The 20,221-nt window shown below is 51.7% G+C and overlaps 1 protein-coding gene across 3 annotated transcripts in view; it reads left to right on the top strand.

Annotated features, from left to right (window-relative positions):
* TBC1D2 (TBC1 domain family member 2) overlaps nt 1–17,197 on the top strand; it is a 41,153-nt gene extending 23,956 nt beyond the window's left edge. The window contains exons 7-13 of one of the 3 annotated variants that reach the window (XR_009541538.1): nt 2,769–2,879; nt 4,904–5,091; nt 6,187–6,663; nt 12,446–12,566; nt 14,893–15,078; nt 15,860–16,080; nt 16,613–16,747. Coding sequence is in view for 2 of the 3 variants with exons in the window: in XM_060154767.1 (XP_060010750.1) it covers nt 2,769–2,879; nt 4,904–5,091; nt 6,187–6,663; nt 12,446–12,566; nt 14,893–15,078; nt 15,860–15,981; nt 16,613–16,820 (1,413 nt within the window). In the remaining variant the exon portion in view is untranslated. Of the gene's footprint in view, nt 1–2,768; nt 2,880–4,903; nt 5,092–6,186; nt 6,664–12,445; nt 12,567–14,892; nt 15,079–15,859; nt 16,081–16,612 lie in introns of all 3 variants that reach the window. The other 2 variants (XM_060154767.1, XM_060154768.1) reach the window with 2 other exon arrangements.
* The last annotated feature ends 3,024 nt before the right edge of the window (nt 17,198–20,221 follow it).

Raw genomic sequence — 20,221 nt, forward strand, 5'->3', positions numbered from 1 at the left:
GGAAATCCTGTGCTGCTGTATCAAAGAACTGCTGTCAGACGGGGTAAGAGGGGGAAAGGAAGAAAGAGAGAAATCCGGGAGCTTTTGAGAGACCAGTGGGCAGTGTGGTATAGTGGCCACTCCCCAAGCTCTGAAGTCAGGCAGACTGCCTCTTGCTAGCTGTATGACTTGGGCAAGTTATCTCACCTTTATATAACATGGCCTAACCAGTCCTACAAACAGAGTTGTTAGAAGGGGAAAGGAAGATGACATGAAATCCAGATTCCCTTCCCTTTCTTTCAGCATGAAAAAGCATATAACCAGTCTCTGAACCTTCTCCCTTATTTCATCTAAAATCAGAGATTCTTTTGAGTGCAAAATGAAAACAAAACCTTTCAAATGCAGATGAAGCTAGGTTGTCAGAAAGCTGTGAGTCCCTCACAAAGCAGTGAAAATTGCTTCCATGAGATTGCTTTCCTACCCTGCTCTATCCTGCTAAATGTCTTCTTTCTGTACCCATCCTGCTGGAATCCACTGTTGAAGTCCCAGTAGAGCAGCATGGGGGTCAAAGTGCCTCGCTGGGTGCCTCCAGACCGTCTCAGAGAGTTGCCCGGAAGTATGGACTCACCTAAATGACTGAGCGAGCCCCTGAGTTTGCATGTTCAGGAATTTAATTTATCAGTGATCCCAGATACGAAGAGATTCTGGGTCCAGTTCACATCAACCATGCTTACGTTTACGGCTGCTCCTCAGAGGTTGTTAGAAAGCTGTCAGTCCTGCAGCTGACACCTTGGAGGTGTTTTCTGATAGGAGTTGCATGTACTAGACTCCCTTATTTTTTAGCCTTTAGGTCTCTGATCTAGAAAAAAATAGAAGACCCATCAAAACTCCACTGTTTTTAAGTTTTGGGACAGAACATGTTCACATTTCCTACTTGCCCTTGTGGTTAAGGACACTCAGCTTTAAGGAAATGCCCCCTTGTTGAAACTGTCAGTGTGAGGACAGAATCACTGACTTCTTGAATATCAGAGCCGGAAAGATTCAGAGATCTAGTCTGCCCCCTCATTTTCTGGCACGGTCGGCCGAGTCCTGGAGAGGGGAAAGGACTGGTCCAAGGTCGCACAGTACAAGCAGCAGGGTTACAGCCTGACCCCAGGTGTCCCCACGTCCAATCCACTGCCTTCCCCACTAGCACAAGGGCTCGTCCACACGGCATTTCCCAAAGATGATTCCCAGGTCCCTGGTCCCTGTGAAAGCAGGAGGGCAAACTCTCTTCTTCCCTGTCCCCTTTCTCCAGTTATGTTTTCCTCCTTTGCCTCACTGGTGACAGTCACGTGGCTTTTCTCATCTCGGAGCTCTCTCTTTTTCCTCCCTACAGTTCTGAGCCAAGAACACTCGAGGTAGGGCAATGAGTGAACGGGAAGGCACTGCCCAGATGCCACCCCACCCAGGCCCACGGCTGCTCTGAGGGGCGCTTGTACCTGCCCTCCTTGTCCGGGCTGCAAGCAGGGTGCCCTGTGCAACACATCCAAAGCCTTGGAGAGCCCCTGGACATGAATTGGAGCTTCTGAGCTGGGAGGGATCTTGGCCAGAATGAAGAGGGTCAGCACGGCCTATGAGCTGTACACAAGTGACCCATCCCTGATATTGAAGTGCCATGGGTGAGGCGTGCTGTTCTTAATTTCCTGATAAATCAGGGCCTATCCGAAGTTGTACCCGCAATAGTCTCTCATGCTCATCTACAGGCCAGTACATTTTCTTGAGTGAGAGAGAAAGGGATTGAGTTTCCATTCGTAAATGCCCTGGAATTGCTAGGTATCACTGTGAGCATGTGTTGTCCATTGTTCCCACAGTGTCCATCCAATCAGAATAAAGATTGAGAGCCATAGCTGCAGCTGCGGCTACTCCTTTCAGGCTCCTGCTTGACCCTCCCCAGTGCATGGCCAGCTTCTCCTTGCATGCCCCAGCAGGAAGATCATACTGCCTCCCCTGGACAGCTTGCAAAAGGAAAACTCTAGGCTCAGATATAAACATTACAGCTTTATTCATAATAGAAACAAACCAGGGACTTCCATGGTGGTCCAGTGGTTAAGACTCCATGCTTCCACTGCAGGGAGCATGGGTTCAATCAGGGAACTAAGAGCCCGAATGTCACATGGCACAGCCCCCCAAAAAAGAACCAAACAAAAACACTCAGGGCTCAAACTAAAAAAGCAACAGGAGAAGGATTATGTCTAAGTTATGGTAAACTCACGTAATAGAATAGTCATCAGACATTAAAAATTATCATTGGGAAGCTTCTGTAGCAACATAGAAAAGTATTTACAAAGTGACACTAAGTAAAAAATTTTCACCCAAAATTGTTCAGTATGATCACCAATATATGACAAAATATTTTATTTAAAAAACAAACACTACTTGAATGTTTTCTCTGTTTTGGTCCTTGTATTTAGTGTGCACGTTACCTCACTTAGTCGGCTGCCAAGTGGGGTAGTTGGTATTTGCTCCTTTTACAGATGAGGAAGGAGAGGGTCAGATTGATCCAGTGAGGCCTCCCAGCCAGGAAGTCAAAGCCAGGACTTGAAGTCCAGGCTTAATGCTCTCTCCACCATGTCATGCTGGCATCAAGATTAGAGAAGGGGGCTATCACTATTATTTTTTTTATTTCAGACTTCCTTTTCTGTTGCCATTATTGGAAATTTCTAAAGGAAGAAGGTGTTGGCAGCTCATCTGAGAGTGAGGACCAGGGAGATGTTTCTGGTTCAGCTCAGTTTTGCTCTCTTCTCCAGGATGACATGGAAGCATACCGGACCCAGAACCACTTTCTCAACTCCGAGATCCACCAGGTCACAAGGATCTGGAGAAAGGTGGCTGAGAAGGAGAAGGCCCTCCTGATGAAGGTGAGGCACGGGAGCCCTGTTCTGGCCCTCTCTGTCCCCAGCCACCCTTCCAGTCCTCTCACCACCTCACCACTGGCTCAACTCTCTCCTCATGACCTGACTGCTCTCCCTCTGGACCGTGCCCTTCATGAGCTGTCTTCCACATATCAGGGATCTGTGCTCTGCTGACTGCCGCTTCTGATCACAGAGGTGAGGGGAAGAGGCAGGCAGCCACTGCAAGCCCCCACCCACTAAAGTAACTGCCAGGGGATTTAAAGGGCCTTCCCGCTCTTTGTATTTCCCTTTTTCCCCTTTTGTCTTTTTTTTTTTTTTTAATAAAGACAGCCTTTCTCTCTCTCTTTTTTTTTTTTTTAATTTTATTTATTTATTTATTTATGGCTGGGTTGGGTCTTTGTTTCTGTGCGAGGGCTTTCTCTAGTTGCAGCAAGCGGGGGCCACTCTTCATCGCGGTGCGCGGGCCTCTCACTATCGTGGCCTCTCTTGTTGCGGAGCACAGGCTCCAGACGCGCAGGCTCAGTAATTGTGGCTCACGGGCCTAGTTGCTCCGCGGCATGTGGGATCCTCCCAGACCAGGGCTCAAACCCGTGTCCCCTGCATTAGCAGGCAGATTCTCAACCACTGCGCCACCACGGAAGCCCCCCCTTTTTCCCCTTTTGCGAGCCAGGTATTAACTCTACATTCCAAAACCGCCACAAATATGGGGGAAATTAGAAAGTGACCACGCATGCCCAGGGAAAGCCTCAGAAAAGACCTAAGAGGAGCTTAAGTTTATACCTCAGGCTGATCCTGGGCACAGAGGCAGCCTACAACAGTCAAAACCAAAAACCAAAACAGCAAACCCTAGGTAGGAAGGAGTATCTGATTTCCAGAGTTAAAATTGGCATTTTTAATAATATAATAGCTAGTTATTTTACCAGCAAAAGCAGGTTTATTCGGGACTAACCAGAGGAATTACAATTTGGGATACTTGAACTATGGTGAACCACAGGCAGATTCAGGGAACAAGGAAGGGGAACTTGCTTTTTATAGGGAAAAGGAAGGGGTTGGGAAGGGCTGTGATAACCAAAAAATCCATTGGAGGAAACTAGGAGTCCCAAGTATGGAGGCTTCTCATTGGCTGGATTGCTACAGTCCCTGATTGGCTGAGCTGTCTTGGCGTGGAGAGAAGTTTTCCTGTTCCTGCTGGATAGTAGAGGCAGCTTCTTGTCAGAGATGTAGGTGAACATCTCTTCCTGTTTGGAGAAATTAATGATGCCTGTGGCAGGGCCTGAGAGGTCCCCATACAGGCCTGGCCGGACTTTTTTAGCTGAGCTTTCTTTAATTAATTCCACCCTACCTTATTAGGTTCAGATGTCCAGTTTTCAACAAAATATCACAAAGGATACAAAGAAACAGGAAGATACGGGGGTAGGCAGGCAGGGAATGTGCAGTGTGTGTTCCACGAGGTGGGAGAGAGGTGATGTGTTGGAGAAATGGAAAAAGCCCACGTGGTGGCAGAAGGCACAAGGGCAGTGTCCAGAGCTCCATGTCCATCCATCCCCTGGGCACTGCTCAGGTATACCTCCTACAGAGAGCTTGCTCTGCGCCAAGTGCCCTGGAAGGGCTTTGTATACATTGGCTCATCTAGAGTCACATATAAGAATTCTGAGGCAGACTCTGTATCATCCCCGTTGTTCGGATGAAGAAGTTAAAGCACAGAGAGGTTAAGTAACTTGCCATAGAGCAGCACCCAGCCTGCAGTAACTGATCTAGGATAGGACTGCAGGCAATGCCCACCTCTCCCCTCATTTTTCTGAGTCCAGCCCCAGCCCTGGGCCTGGTTCTCTTGCCTGGAGCCCTGTCTGCCTTGCTGTAAACTCTTGGATTCAGGACTCCTCTCCTTTCCTTTCTATGAATGGCTGGGGCGGGGGGATGGGAGATGAGCGCTGGAAGAAGGGCTGGACTGCCTAAAGCTGTTCAGGCCTCAGGCCTCTGGCCCAGGCCCAACCAGGTGGCCTGACCAGCCCCACCCCTCCCTCCCACAGTGTGCCTACCTCCAAGCCAAGAACTGCCAGGTGGAAAGCAAGTACCTGGCGGGGCTGCGGAGGCTGCAGGAGGCCGTGGGGGTCCAGGCAGGCGAGTGCTCGGAGCTACTGAGGCAGCTCATCCAGGAGGCGCTGCAGTGGGAAGCCAGCGAGGCCTCAGCTGACAGCGTTGTGCTGAGCCCCATCAGGTGAGCCCAGAGCAGGGCTGGGTCTTCATGACCTGGGGGCCACCGGCCACCCTGCTACCAGTTGCTGCTGACCGTGTGTGAGCCCTGCACATGCTTACCTCCTTGTACCTCCGGATTAGTGATCTTGTGGTTGAAATGAGCCCCATTTTACAGCTGAGAGGCACCGCAGGCTCAGAGGAGGCAGCCCTTTGCCCAAGGCCACACAACATATTAGTGCATCTGACGTGGGCCTGCCTCCAGAGTTCTGTTTCTTCCACTTCCCCAGACTGCCTCCCAGGGGTGTTTGTCAGAGATGGGAGGAGGGGAGACAAGCCAGCTGCCTCCTTTGAGCCAAGCCTTTGCTGAGCACAGTGGACCTGGGCAGATAAATATACAGAAGGGGCTGTGGCTGGGGTCAAAGGTCCCTAGAGGCTGGATGGTCGGTCCAGTGGCCAGAGCCCAGGCTTTGGAGCCAGACTTGGCTTTCTCACTGTGTAACCTTGGACAAGTCACTTTACCTTTCTGAGCCTCATATTCAGCCTCCGTAAGATGTGGGCTAAGATCCCTGCTTTGCAGGATCATGAGGATTAAATGAGGTAGCACAGGCAGAGCACATAATAGGGGCCAATAAATGCTGACTCTATGAAAGGCCATCTGAATGGGTCCCCAGCTCTCCTGTTTCTGCTTGTTGGTGGTGCTTCCTGTTGCCCATCTGTCCTTGGGCTTGCTGGCTGTGGAAGTGGGGTTCTGTAATGGCAGTAGAGGACTTCTTGGGCCTAAGGCTTCATGGAGTAATAAGAGGGTCCTTTATATTTACACAGAATGAATGAGCAAATATCTTTTCAGCACTTGCCATGTACCAAGCACTGTCTAGCCCCCTAGCAATTTACATCAGAGGATCTCATTGGGTCTTCATGAGGCAGAGCAAGGAGTTCCTATACCCATTGTACAGAGCAAACTGAGGTTCAGAGCACTGAAGTGACCTGCCGAGAGTTACATGGCCAACCTGCAGTAAAGCGCAGGCAGGCTTCCTGCCCAGGGTCCACCCTCTCCCCACTGCCCTTTATCTGGGGAAGGGCCTTGCAAGATGTCGCTGACACAGGCTTTTGCTGGCAGCGAGTATGACGAGTACGGCTTCCTGACAGTACCCAACTATGAGGTGGAAGATCTGAGGCTGCTGGCCAAGATCCAGGTGCTAGAAGTGCACTCCCACCACTTGCTGGCCCACGAGGCCGTGGAGCAGCCGCTGCGGGAGCGCTGGGCTGCCCTGGGTGAGCTGGTCCCCTCGGCGGAGATCAAGCAGCTGCTGCGGGCGGGCGTGCCCCGCGAGCACCGCCCGCGCGTCTGGAAATGGCTGGTCCGCCTCCGTGTCCAGCACCTGCAGGGCCCCGGCCGCTACCAGGAGCTACTGAGCCGGAGCCAGGCCTGCAAGCACCCCGCCGCACGCCAGATCGAGCTGGACCTGAACCGGACCTTCCCCAGCAACAAGCATTTCACCTGTCCCGCCTCCAGCTTCCCTGACAGGCTCCGCCGGGTACTGCTGGCTTTCTCCTGGCAGAACCCCGCCATCGGCTACTGCCAGGGCCTAAACAGGTAAGCCACACAGCCGCCGTGAGGGCACAGCCTCTGCCTTCCAGGGCACCTCTCTGTCTCTCTGGAGCCTCCCAAGAAGCCAGAGAGGTCAACCCAGGGGGCTTGGTCCCCACCATATGGATGAGGACAAGCAGGTGAAAGGACGTGTTCAAGACAGATTTGGGCCAGAGCCCCAGGCTCCTCGTCCCGTGCCCTCTCCTGTGATTTGTCCTCAGGGTGGTGCCACTTCCATAGAGAGCACGTGAGCGGGCCCGCTGGGGTTGTATAGCCCACAGCCAGCTCACGTATTGCGTGACTGCCTGGGTCAGGGATCATTGCTTTAAACAAAATCCACTCAGAGGAGCCCAAGGAAAAGAGAATTTGTAAATGTTACAGAGGAAGCTCCCAAAAGCCAGGAAAAGGAAATAGAGCTAGGGACCAGATAGATGGTCTTCGGAAGCCGAGGCAACCGCTCTGTCTAGCAGGGCCATAGCACAGCACAACGCCAGGGGGCACCATTCATGCCATATTCCAGGGGGACTCTGTCCCCTGAGATTGTGCAGCCCTCTGTGGGCTGCGTGGTCTCTGGCCTCTCATAATACATGGCTGCTTCCTTCTCTCTCAGCAGACCAGCCTCACTGTCTGTCATTCCTTGGACATTTAGGGCCCATCAGGGCTGTAGAACAGCGTCCTCAGCCCCTAAGTCAAGCCTTTCAGCAATCCACTTGTTGATACCCTCATGTCTCAGGCCTAAATTCCCAAAGGAAGGAATCTGTCCCAGCCTGGATTAATTTCTACTTCTGGTTCAACAGCAGGAGACAAGGGATAGGAGCTGGGGGTGGGGTGGGGTGACTTGGTAGGGCTGCCCCCGCCAGTACTTTGGAGAATTCTCGTGGCTGCCCCCAGTTATCTCGATAGAGGTGGCATAATCTCAAATATTTCCCAAAGCAAGTTTCGGTTCAACTTTATTTTATTTATTTATTTTTTAATACTTTATTTTATTTTTTTAACATCTTTATTGGAGTATAATTGCTTTACAATGGTGTGTTAGTTTCTGCTGTACGACAAAGTGAATCAGCTATACGTATACATAGATCCCCATATCCCCTCCCTCTTGCATCTCCCTCCCATGCTCCCTATCCCACGCCTCAGCTTAATTTAAACACATATATACTCAAGCAAATTTTACATAAGTCATTCTGCTCTTTTTTTCAGGCAGTGTGTGACATTTACTTAACACAGAATAAATATTCAGTGTCCCTACTCAAATTTGAATGGTTCCCAAGGATAGATATTTTTGATACTTTTTTTCCAGCTTAAGTTGGGTGAAATTGAGCATATACATGTACCATTACTGGGAATTCAGAGTTAAGCCCGAACAGTAATGCCTCTCAGTCTAAGCCTCCTTGGAAAACATGTTCAGATTTCATGCTGCTCTAAACGTCCGCTACAGGAGATGTCCATAGAAATTCATTCATTTAACAGCTGAGCAGAAGCCTGCACGCTTCTCATCTGTTTGAACATGTTAAAATCCAGAAGGCACAAAACTTTTGAATCCTCTTTTTAAGATTAGATTTGAAGGGAGCTAGAAGCTCTGAGACTGTATGAATAATTTGTACATTTCGTGCAAAGGTCAGGTAGGAGCTAAGACGTAATGAGGGCCTCCTGCATGCCAGGTACTTACATACCTGATGTCATCTAATCATCAGGAAAACCCTGCGAGGTGAGCATTCGTGCCCGCCATTGCCAGGTGAGATAAGAGAGGGTCTGAGAAGCTAAGGAACCTGCCTGGGCCTCACCATGCATGGGCTGCTAACGCTGGTCTCCGGACCCCAGACCTGGTTCTTCCTACCATCTGCGCTCACTCAGAATGGGAGCTGTAGCAGAGAGTGTGCTGAGGGCACTCAGAAACCTTTTTTCCTGATCAAGTATAACCTTTTTTGAGAGCAGGAATGGAGTTAGCCACATATGGGCTTTGGAGTCTAATCTATACTGAAGGAGCAGGGGGAAGATCCCAAAGCAGGAGGGGATCTTAAGGTAAGCCATGTAGAAAGGAAAGAAGCCGCTCCCTATGTGGAAAGAGGCAGCACCAAAAGTTGCTGAGGGGTATATAGGAACAGCTGAGACCAAAACCAGAGGTATTTCTTTACTTCTTTCTTTGAATGCTATAGTTATTGGCATTTAGGCAGGTATTCATACTATTGCTTTAAATAGAAGATTATTTGTAATAGAGCCTGTTTAAATGTGGCGAGTGCATTGTATTCTTTCAAAGGCCCTTGTGCAGCCGCTTTCACTTGTCTGGGTGCTGCCATCTAGTGGCGGCTATTAGAACTGCATGTGTGGTTTCTCGAGGACAGAACCTGCTTTTATGCAAAAAACCCAGCCTGTTTAGAGGGAGACAGATATCATAGTAATGATTTAATGCTAATTCAGAGCAAAATTTTAAAATCCATTTCGCTCTAAAATATAAGTGGATTTAAAGTAGTTTTTCCTTTCCTACATCACCCTCCTTTGCAGACCTACTTGGGCCTGAATGTCTTCCGCTGGAGTCTGGCTGTAGCCCTGAGCAGTTGCTAGGACCCTAGTGAGTGCCAGCAGCCTCTCATCACTGACCTTTTTTTTTTCCCACGGGTTTTAAGTGTACAACTCAATGATCTGGAGTAAATTCACAGAGTTGCACAGCCATCACCACAATCCAATTTTAGAACATTTCCATCACCCCTAAAAGACACCTTGTGCCAATTTGCAGTCACTCTCAATTCCCACCCCCAGCCCTGAACAACCACATATCTACTTTCTGTCTCTATGAGCGTGCTTGTTGTGGACATTTCATATACCAATCATAAAATATGTGGTCATCTGCATCAAGTTTCTTCCACTTAGCATGTTCTTGAGGTTCATACAGGTTGTAGTATGTGTTTTGTTCTTTTTTTAACCAAGCAGCATTCCATTGCATGGATGTGCCATACTTGGATTATCCAGTAACCAGTTGATGGACATTTGGATTGTTTCTACCTTTTGGCTATTATGAATAATGCCATGAACATTCCTGGGCAAGTCTTTGTGTGGATGTATATTCTCCTTTCTCTTGGGTGCATCCTTTTTTTTTTTTTTTTTTTTTTTTTGTGGTACGCGGGCCTCACTGTTGTGGCCTCTTCCGTTGCTGAGCACAGGCTCCAGACGTGCAGGCTCAGCGGCCATGGCTCACGGGCCCAGCCACTCCGCGGCATGTGAGATCTTCCCGGACCAGGGCACGAACCCGTGTCCCCTGCATTGGCAGGCGGACTCTCAATCACTGCGCCAGGGAAGCCCGGGTGCATCCTTTTTAACAGAGATTCAATTTCCACTGTCTAAATGCACCATATGCACCATAAAGTATGTAAATCTTCTTCTTCTTTTTTTTTTTTTGGTTATAAGAATGCTGCCACAGATATTCTTGTGTTTGTGCTATTATTTCTGTAGCATTAAAACACACCCAAAAAGTGAAAAAGTCATGAGGAATACACATCTAAAATTTTCAGTAGCCCTAACAAATTTCCAAACACCAACAGGTAAGGCCCATAGAGAGGAAGGGGGACCTGCGAAGGAGTCAGGAAAGGGGTGGCCGGTACATGTCAAGGGTGGAAAGCAGAGGCTGGCTGAGGGTGAGGCAGCTTCCCAGATCTGTCCTTCAGGAGTTAAGCCCAAAGACTGAGGCACAGGCCAAGGAACCTCCTTGTGACTGTAAATGAGAACCTATGGCCTGGGCATCCTCAGGGAGACCAGTCTTTGAGAGGTTAAGGGCAATATGATTTGGAAACAAGGCTCATGGGAGTAAAAACAAGGTCCTTTGGCCTCCTCCACCAGAGGGGTCCTGAGTATCCCACCAAGCATATTGAGAGCATTCCTGGATTCAGAGCTCGTGTCATACCCTTGCCCCCAGTGGCATTATTGGGACTCTCAGAAACAGTGGTATCCATTCCCAAAGGCCCTGGGCCTTGCTTAGGGCCTTCCATGGGTGGAATCTTAGCAGGATTAAACCTCCTTTTCTGACACAAAAGCTTTATCCTACTGGTTCAGGATTGTGTGCAAAAATTAAAAATAGTATAAATCACTGAACGTTATCAACGGGCTCACACATCAAATCACTGACCTTTTAATGTGAGCAGAAATCGAAGCTAATTCTGACACCCACTCCTGGACTGAGAACAGTGGAATGAGGTAAGATAGAGAGAACAGGCTGGACTTTGGCAGTCCTCTGCCACCAACTGATTGTGTGACCTTGAACAAGTCACTGTTGCTCTGTGGGCCTCGATTTTCCTGTCTCTGCAATGGCCAGGGATGACCAGCAGAAAGTAGCTGCCTGGAGCCTTATCTTGTGAGTTTCTGAGGCAGCCTCCAGACTCAGTGGGAAAGAGTACCATGATCAATTAGTTATGTCTGCCCTGGGCATAGACAAAGAGAGTGTTGGCTGGTGTATCCCATTTGCTCTCTCTGAGCTAAATAATCTCTGTAGGCCTTCCCACTTTCCCATCTCTGAGAGGCCAAAGCCTACTATTTCCAGGAGACCTGTAACTGTTCTCTCCATCCACTCAGCTAAACTAAGGACGGTCTGTAACAATACTTTAGCCAGAGTGGAGAGAAATACCTTCCCAATCCACTAGGGAGAGAAAAAGGATTTCTTTTTTTCTTTTCAGAAACCCTGTTTATTAAAAAAAAGTGTAAACCTCAGAAGATGTCGGAGGTCATGAATCCAACCGAGTAAGAGCCCAGAGAAGCATCAATATCTGACAATGAAATGTGCTCTTTAAGTCCATTGAGAGTGTGAGGCTGCCCCGTGCTGAAAGCGGCAGCTCCCTGAGGGTGTTCAGCGGGTGCACTGTGCACAGCCCCACTAGGCAGCCCTGTATTAGTCATGTGGGGCTTTGTTAACGTGAGATTTCTAAGAGGCTTTGTTAAGATATGTATATCATAAGCCTCTAAAAGGGGGCTAGAGTATGCAGTGTTCCCCAACATCTTTGAATATGGGACCATGTGCTCACCTAGCATCTTGAGAGACCAGTACATTTTGGGAAATGTATTCTTGGATTCACCCTGGACAAGACCTGCCAGGGAAGGTGGGGGAAGGAGAGAAAACAGTGCTTCTTCCAGGCAGACATCCCTGCTCAGCACTGTGGGTTGTCTTCTTTCTTATCCATGATCTCATTGGAGCCTCATGATAACTCTAGGGGAGAGGGGAAGCAAAGGAGAAAAAGAATTCCGAGTATTGAGCACCTGGTACATGCCAGACAGTGAGCAAGATGCTGTATGTCTGTCTTCTCAATGCCTCACAGTCCTGGGAGGTGGATACTGTTAACCCCACTTGACAGGTAATAAAAGTGAGGCGCAGAGAGGTTAGCACACTTGCCAAGGTCTCAAAGCCCATGAATATTAAGATGAGGATAGCTAACCTTTATAAAGCACTCTCACTACGTGTTAGGCACTGTGCTGGGCAGTTAACATGTATTTACTCTGTTCATCCTTACAACAGTCCTGTGATTATTATGAGGCTGAAGCTCAGAGAAGTTAAGTAACTTGCCCACGGTCACCCAGCAAGGAAGCAACAAGACTCCAGAGGCCCTGCTCTAAGATGATCCCAGTTGCTCTGGAAATCCCCTAGGTAGTCCTCTTCAAAAGCATGTTCATCTCGCCCCAGTTTCCAGGAACACCAGCCTGGTTAGAGAGTGGGGTTGGGCAGGACATCCCCCAGGGAGTCACCCCTGCCGTGGGCTGCCTGGTTGTGACTTCTGTGGGTCACTCCAGGCCTCCTTCCCTCCCACTCCAGACTGGCGGCCATCGCTCTGCTGGTCCTGGATGAGGAAGAGAGTGCCTTCTGGTGTCTGGTGGCCATTGTGGAGACCATCATGCCAGCTGATTACTACAGCAAGACGCTCTTGGCATCCCAGGTGAGCAGGGCAGGGAGGGGACTTGGGGGCCATGCAGGTTGGTGCCCCTGAATTGTTCCTACAAGTCAGTGAATCTTGGAAAGGTCAGGAATCTCTCAGGCCTCCATTTCTCCCTCTGTACAGTGGGCCAATAACCCTTCTCTGGGACTGCTGCGATGTTCCAGTCAGCTGATGGCCTTGAGAATTGCTGGGGCCCTGCCCACACGATAGACTGTTGTTATTCCAGTGGGGACATTACATCACTAGAAACAGTGGATATCCTATGGAGGGGAGGAGGAGAAAATCTAGTGTCACTAGATTTTGACTGGTGTTTGCCAGTCAAGAATTTCAAAACAGAGGTCAGGTAGGGTGGAAGTTGGGACTGGGAGGATGGGAGGTGACAGTGACGCTTCACACACACGCATCATCACCTACTGAGAAATACAGCTACCTCCATCATCTCATGACCCCCTCCACTGCCCTCTGAGCACAGACCAGCCCTGGAGTCAGGTGGAGCTGGGTTCAGAGCCAGCCCTTCAGAAACCAGCCATCTGGCCTTGGCAAGTGGCATCACTTCTCTGAACCTCAGGCTTGCCTGCTTTTGAATGGAAGTAACACTACTTCCTGGGCTTGTTGAGAGGTGTAAATGCGAAACCATTTCAGACCTCCCACCTCCACCCTCCAGCCTCTCCCTCCTTACCCCTTGTCCCATTCTTGCTGTATCAGTGCGTCTGCTTTATGGAGAGATGCTACCCAGGGAGAACTGTCTCACTCCCCGCCAAAACCTACCAAGCCATTACCTGCCCACCCATCCTGTCCTCCTTTCCTACTGTGAGCACCCAACACTGTTTCCTCCTTCTGGGATGCCCACCTGGGTGGAGGGCTAAGGAGAGAGATCAGAGATGAAGATCAAGACTTAGGAGTCATCAGGAAATAGGTGGTGAATCAGGTAAGGATTGTGTTCTGCTGTGTGGCAGGGAGGTCCAACCTAATAGTGGCTTAAATGGGGGGTTATTTTTCTCAGATAATGAGAAAGCTGAAGGCTCCTTCCAGCTAAGTGCTCTGCCATGTGACTTTCATCCTCCTGCTGGTCACCTCGTGGTCATGAGATGGCTGCACCCTCTCTGGCACTGTTGCCATGGTCTAGGCTGAAAGAAGCAGAGGGTGAAAGACAGGCACTGGCTCCCTTTCAGACAGCTTTCCAGACCCAGCAACTTCTGCTTACATCTTACTGGCCAGAATTGTGTCACATGGCACCTCTAGTTGCAAGGCAGGCTGGGAAATACACAAATATTTCACTTTACAAATATTTTATTTTCACTTTTTAACATCTCTGGAATTGAGGTGTGTTGTATAACCAATATACTATGGTGTTTTTGTTTTGAGTACAGAAAATTTCAAATGTACAAAAAAACAGAGAAAGTGTAATGAACCTCCATGCATCCATTACCTAGTTTCAATAATTATCAACACAGGGTGGCCAGTACTGTTTTCACCTATACTCACACCCACTCCTCCTACTCTGATGACCTTGAAGTAAATCTCAGACATCATATCAGTTCATCTGTACATCCTTCAGTAGGTTCAGTGGCATCTTAGATTCAGTGAGTTACCCTAGGTTTTGAGCTGGACTCTTGGCCTGCACAGCAGACCTGGAGTTCAGGGCAGGGAAGGAAGGGAGAGGGTGTTTGCCACAGCAAGAGCTAAGTCTGGAAGAAAACTTAAATGGAGGGAGAGGGCTGAGAAACCTGCAGTTCCAAGAAAGAGAGCAAGAGGAGCCTAAAACGGGCTTGTCACAGAAGTGGGGGCAGCCACAGAACAACCGTGTCCTGGGGCAGGGAAGGAGCCAGTGCGGGCAGTGACCAACCGGGTCCAGTGAAACAAGGACAGAGGTATGATGTGACCGCACTAAGAGGTCATTAGCAGCTATCACCCAGCAGCATCGCCCCCTGATGTCAGGTGTGGCTCCCCCAACACCGGCCCCCAGGACCTTGCCCTGATCATCTTGTGCATCAGTCCCAAAACAGGTGTAGGGAAGCGGCCATGGTGTCAGCCAATACAAGCCTGGGGGACAAAGGAACCAAAACTCCACTGGCCAAGAACTTACAGTCCACAGAGACCTCTGCATCAAAGCTCCAACCTGGAAGGCTGCTCGCCAGTGGAGCGACCTGTCTCCCGGCCAGGCTGGGCTCTAGCTTCTCCGGGCGCTCTGTGCCCCCAGGTGGGGCAGGACCCACTGGGAGCAGCCTGGGGCCATGTGTGGACCAGCCGGGTGTGCAGGGGTGGACTGGACGGAGGCAGCCCCCTCCACAGGGCAGCAGCTGACAGGCCCTCTCTCGGCTTGCAGGTGGACCAGCGAGTGCTGCAGGACCTCCTCTTGGAGAAGCTGCCCAAACTGATGGCCCACCTGGGGCAGCACCGTGTGGACCTGTCTTTCGTCACCTTCAACTGGCTCCTCGTAGTCTTCGCAGACAGTCTCATCAGCAACATCCTCCTCCAGGTCTGGGACGCCTTCCTCTACGAGGGCACCAAGGTAGGGCACTGCGCGGGGGGTGGTGGTGAGCAGGAGTGTCCTGGGCAAGTCCCTGCATCCTCTGGGTCTCGATTCTGCCCCTGGACAGTGGGAGGACAGAGCCCACCTGTCAGGGCCATGGAGGACCTCTCCTGGGAGCGTGGCTTTGTAAACTCAAGTACTTTGCACCCCTGAGAGGAAGTGGTGCTTCTGCTTCTGAAGATGCGTCCTAAAGTTGGGGGGATTCCCTTTCCCTGGAGAGGAGGCACAAGCATGACCAGGAGGCGCATCGCTATTCTGTCCATTGCCCCTCAATCACCTGCCGTCTCTTCCTCCTGTTTGGACTGAGCCCCAGATTGGGAGGCTGGCACTTGGATCTGGTCCCAGCTCTGCCCCTTACCTCGCAAGGAGACCCGGGGCAGGCCCTCCCCTGACCTCCGCCCAGTTTCCCCATGGTGGCTGACCTCACAGTTCACCAAGTGCCCTCGGATCTGTGTCTCCATTCGATTCCTACTGGAGCCCCATGTAAAGACAGTGTTACCTGCCATTGGGTCCAACAGGGGCAATGCCTGGCCCAGGGTCCCAGGACAGTCCCCATCCCCAGATTCCAAGCTGTGCTCCCCTGTGGGATTTCCAGTCCACCCCCCCTTGGTGTTGCCCCGCACGTTTCCTCCAGGCCTTCAACCTCTGCAGCCTGTCCAGGGCCTTCCACAGTGCCTGGGGGTGTGGGTTCTGCTCCTGCTGGGGACTCCCTGCCCTGGCTCCCTGTGCCCCCCTCCTGAGCCCCCACTTTACCCCCCAGGTGGTGTTCCGCTATGCCTTGGCCATCTTCAAGTACAACGAGGAGGAGATCCTGAGGCTGCAGGATGGCCTGGAGATCTACCAGTACCTGCGCTTCTTCACCAAGACCATTTGCAACAGTCGGTGAGAACGCACTCCTGGGCCACCCTGCCCCTCCACCGTACCCACCCCACATGCATCCCTCTGGGACACAGAGCAGAGAGGGGGCTGGTGTTTCCAAAGGTAGGTTCATTAGCGATTCTGATCCTCCGTTGCAGCTTAGAAATCTTCAGGGACGTTCCACTGCCTTGGCGTCTGTCTGCCCCCTTAACACAGCATGCAGGGCCTCCGTGCTGTTTCATTTCTTGCCCACCTTCTCCTGCCCCCAACACCCATGCCCTATGATCCTGCCAAACAATTATTTGAGTTCCTAGGACAACCTCCATCTCTGGGCTTCTGGCCTTGCAGGTTCTTCTACTTAGAATGCCTCCTTGCCACTTCCACCACCACCATCTTTGCCTGGCCTACCTGTACTCATTCTTCAAAACTCAGCTCACTGTCCCCTCCTCCACGAAGCCTTCCCTGACCAACTTTTCCTTTCTGGGTTAGAGCTCCCACAGTGCTAAGCTTCCTCTTGCCTCAGTACCTGTCACTTTGGGTGGAAATTGTCTTCCTATTTACTGTTTCCTCCCTGGAAGGGGCCTCAGCTGCATGAGCAGAATGAATGCAGGGGTGCCTGGGACACGCGGTGACTGTGACTGTGCTCTCCCCCCAGGAAGCTGATGAACATCGCCTTCAACGACATGAACCCCTTTCCTATGAAACAGCTACGCCAGCTGCGGATGGCCCACCGGGAGCGGCTGGAGGCTGAGCTGCACGAGCTGGAGCAGCTCAAGGCCAAGTACTTGGAGACCCGGGCAGCCCAGGGCCCTGCAGTGCCTGAGGGTTGCACCAGCGAGGATGAGGGAGAGGCGGAGCCCTGACTTGGCTACCTGCCCTCCCCAAAGCCCTTTCTCGCCCTTGGCTGGCAGACCCACAGGGGGACAGCCATGGAGCAGTGGTCTAGGCCCCACTGAGCCCCATCACCATGTGACCCTGGGCGAGTCCCTTCCCCTCTCTGGGACTCAGTCTCCCCATTGGAACATTGGCTCCTAAAACCATTGGTTGGGTTATCTCCTCATGAGCACACACCCAGGATACACCCCTCCTCACTTCCTCTGCAGAGCATTTTAGCACCCAGACAAGCAAGAGTGCTGTCTTTATAGGGTAACCTTGAACACTCTCTAAGTTTTATCTGTGTATGACAGTGTAAATATTGGAAATAGTTCACAAGCTTTGGAACCTAAACGATTCTCAGTAACCAGTCGTTCCTGGGCGGGCCCAGGGCTCCAGAGTGTCCCACCACTGGGGCCTTCCCAGCCCGGGACGTCCCTGGCTGCTGTTTCTCTTGGCATCTCTGCAGGGCCGGTCCTGGTTCCTGGAGAAGCTGTGCAGTTAGGGCTTTCGTCTTTCTGGGCAACAGCGCCTCTCCAGTCCTGGTTGGGCCTTTGTTCCAGTTCTAAACTCCCACCTTCCAAGGCCTGTATCCTGAGCCTTGCACTTGCCCTCGCCTTTCTCCTCACAGCCCATCAGGGGGCCAGCGGGTGGGGAGGGTGTTCCCAGGGAAACCCCTGTCCACTACCAAGAGGAACTTGGTGTAGGGGCTGAAAGCCTGGGGTTAGGTGCCCAACTTCTGATCTCCCACCACCAAATTCAGAGTCTGGGGCAAGAAAACTCACCTCTTTGAAAACTGGGCGGTTGGGAGGGAGAGGAACAGGTGGTGAGACGGACAGAGCCTGCAGCCCGTTGCCAAGTCAGGACTGGCTTGTGCAGAACTCAGCTCCAGTTCTTCTGGGCTCTTCCAGGCCCTTCCTCAGCAGACAGGCTTCCCCCATTCCCCTCAAGGCAGGGGGTTGAGGCTGCACATTTCTCAGCAAAGCCTGTGCCTGTGCCGGGATAGCCTTGAGCTCAGCCATCTGTGCTATGAAGGGCTGGGGTGGGGATTCCCACAGGGAGACCTCCTGCTCTGATCTGAGGCTCTTGTCAGGGCTTGGGCGGCCACACCCATTGCTGGGGACCAGTGACAGGCCCTTCTGTCGCCCACTGGTGTGAACTTGAGGGAGGGGTTGGCACACCAGACACCTGGTTCCCTCCCACCACTCCCCCCCAGCCCTGGGGTAGGGACCCTCAGGGTTCCTTTCCTCCCACGTTTACGAGGGCTGCTGGGCAGCCTAGTTTCCTGTGAACACCCTACACCAGGGTTTGATGGCCTTTCTCATTTTTGCTAAACTTTTTTCATCTGCTGAGGCCCTTTCACCACCAAACAGTAACTGTGAAGCATGATAGTGGTCTGAGGGCAGCCTGGGGGGCGTCCTGGCTACACCGCAACAGGCTGTAACCCTCAGGGCCATCACCAAAGAGACAAGGGGTCTGGCCTCCTGGAACTCCAGGAGGATGAAAGGAGATGACGCTGGTGCTGAGCCTGGTGCCTGGCACAGAGTCAATACAGCCTTGGGCAGTGAGTACCCTTTCCATGAAGAAAATGTCACCACGAGGGCCTTGAGGTCTAGAAAAGGCCCAAGGCTCCAGGAGAGACTAGGTCCAGCTGGTCCCTCTGACTCTAGCCTTAGAAACCAAATTCCTTCCTCAGCAAAAATACAGCAAGCAATCCCAGCTCAGACCGGGGCTGCTGGATAGAGGGCACCCTCCTCTCCCCTCCCGCCTGCCACCCCCCTTCTCTCCCCTTCCTCTGCCCACCCCCAACCTCTCCCCTCTCCACCTTCTCTCATCTCTCCCCTCCTCCACTTGTCTTCCCCCCCTCCATCTTTCCCACTCACACACCCAGGCAGAGGAGAAGCTCTGCCCAAAGCTGGGTATCTACCCCCCTCCTCCTCCCCCACTGAGAGGGGTGGTACTCTGCAGCTGACCAGCACTGGGTCACCTCTGGTTCCTACTTGGCTGCACCACAGAATCACCTGAGCGCTGGGTCCCACACTCAGCCTGTTGTAGGGCGTGGGTACTGTGCTACACCAACAGGGTTGGGGACCACAGGCAATCAGGACTGACTAGGGGGCCTCCAGCCCTGGAGCCGGGAGCTGGAGCCAGAGCAAGAATGTGAACTGCCTGTCTTACAACACCTGCTCACTCCAGGCCAAGCTCAGTTTACAGATGAGGAGACAAGGCTCAGAGAGGTTAACTAACTTGCCTAGAGTCACACAGCCACTGAGTAGTTAAGCCACGTTCAAGCCTTAGAGGCTGCTAACTGCAAAACCAGGGAGGGCTCCTCCAAACTCACGGCACCTTCTCTGGATCCTAGAACACCTCCCCCAGGGGGAAGGACAAGTCTAGCCTATGGCCTCCTGAGTGGTGTAGGTCCTATGGGGATAGCTCCAGGCAAAGGAAAATGAAAGGAAGAAACATCTACCTGACAGGGAGGCTGTAGCAGGAACTGGTGGGGGTGGCCGAACCCCAAGAATGTCTGGGGTGCAGCTGCTCCCACGGAGCCTGCCCACCCTCCCTCAGCTCTTCCTGAAAGGCGTTTGGGGCCCACCCCTGGTGTCAGGTTCCTGGCCCTGCACCACAGCTGTCGCCCCCATCCCCAGGGGCTGCTGCTTTCCCAGGCTGGAGGATCTGATCCCTCCCAGCTCCACCTCCCTACCCCAGGTGGTGGGCCCTCTAGCTCAAAGCATCCCTCTCCCAACTAGGCCCCCAGCGAGCTCAGGCCCATGCTCCATTCTCTAGGGGAAAGGAATTTCCCAGGGAAACTTCCTGGGGCAATATTCCCAAGAATAAAGGGGCTCCTCAAAACAGGAGGGAGGGCACTATGGAAGACCCCCACCCTAAAGTGGGAGATGCACATTCACTTTTACAGAATACCTGTGTTCAGGGTCCTCTCCCCCATGTTCAGAACCTCACCTCCCAGGTGCTGCTGTCCCCTCATTATTTCTCAGTTCAATCTGCCATGGGCACAGGACCATATTGTACAGAAAGCTCCATGTTGGGCAGGTAGAGGAGAACTTGCCACCCTCTCTCTCACGCAAACACAGACACACACACATGTTCTGGTCACCCACAAGAAATTTACCCACACACGGCAGATTAAACAAAGGCCATGCTGACACAGGAAGGTGTTGGTTTTCTGGCCCATCTCAATCAGCAATAAGGCCCAATAGAAGGTGCTAGCAGATGGGCCCAAATTTGGAACCAGACCTATGTGTGTTTCCTAGCTAGGGACCCCTGGATAGGTCATCCCCGCTCTGGCCTCAGTTTACCCATATGTGCAATTCAGATGGTCAGTGGGTAGCCTTCATCAAATGGACCAGGGTTAGGGGGATGGAAGGGACAG

The sequence above is a fragment of the Lagenorhynchus albirostris genome, chromosome 7, assembly GCF_949774975.1.
Source record: "Lagenorhynchus albirostris chromosome 7, mLagAlb1.1, whole genome shotgun sequence".
Classification (NCBI taxonomy): domain Eukaryota; kingdom Metazoa; phylum Chordata; class Mammalia; order Artiodactyla; family Delphinidae; genus Lagenorhynchus; species Lagenorhynchus albirostris.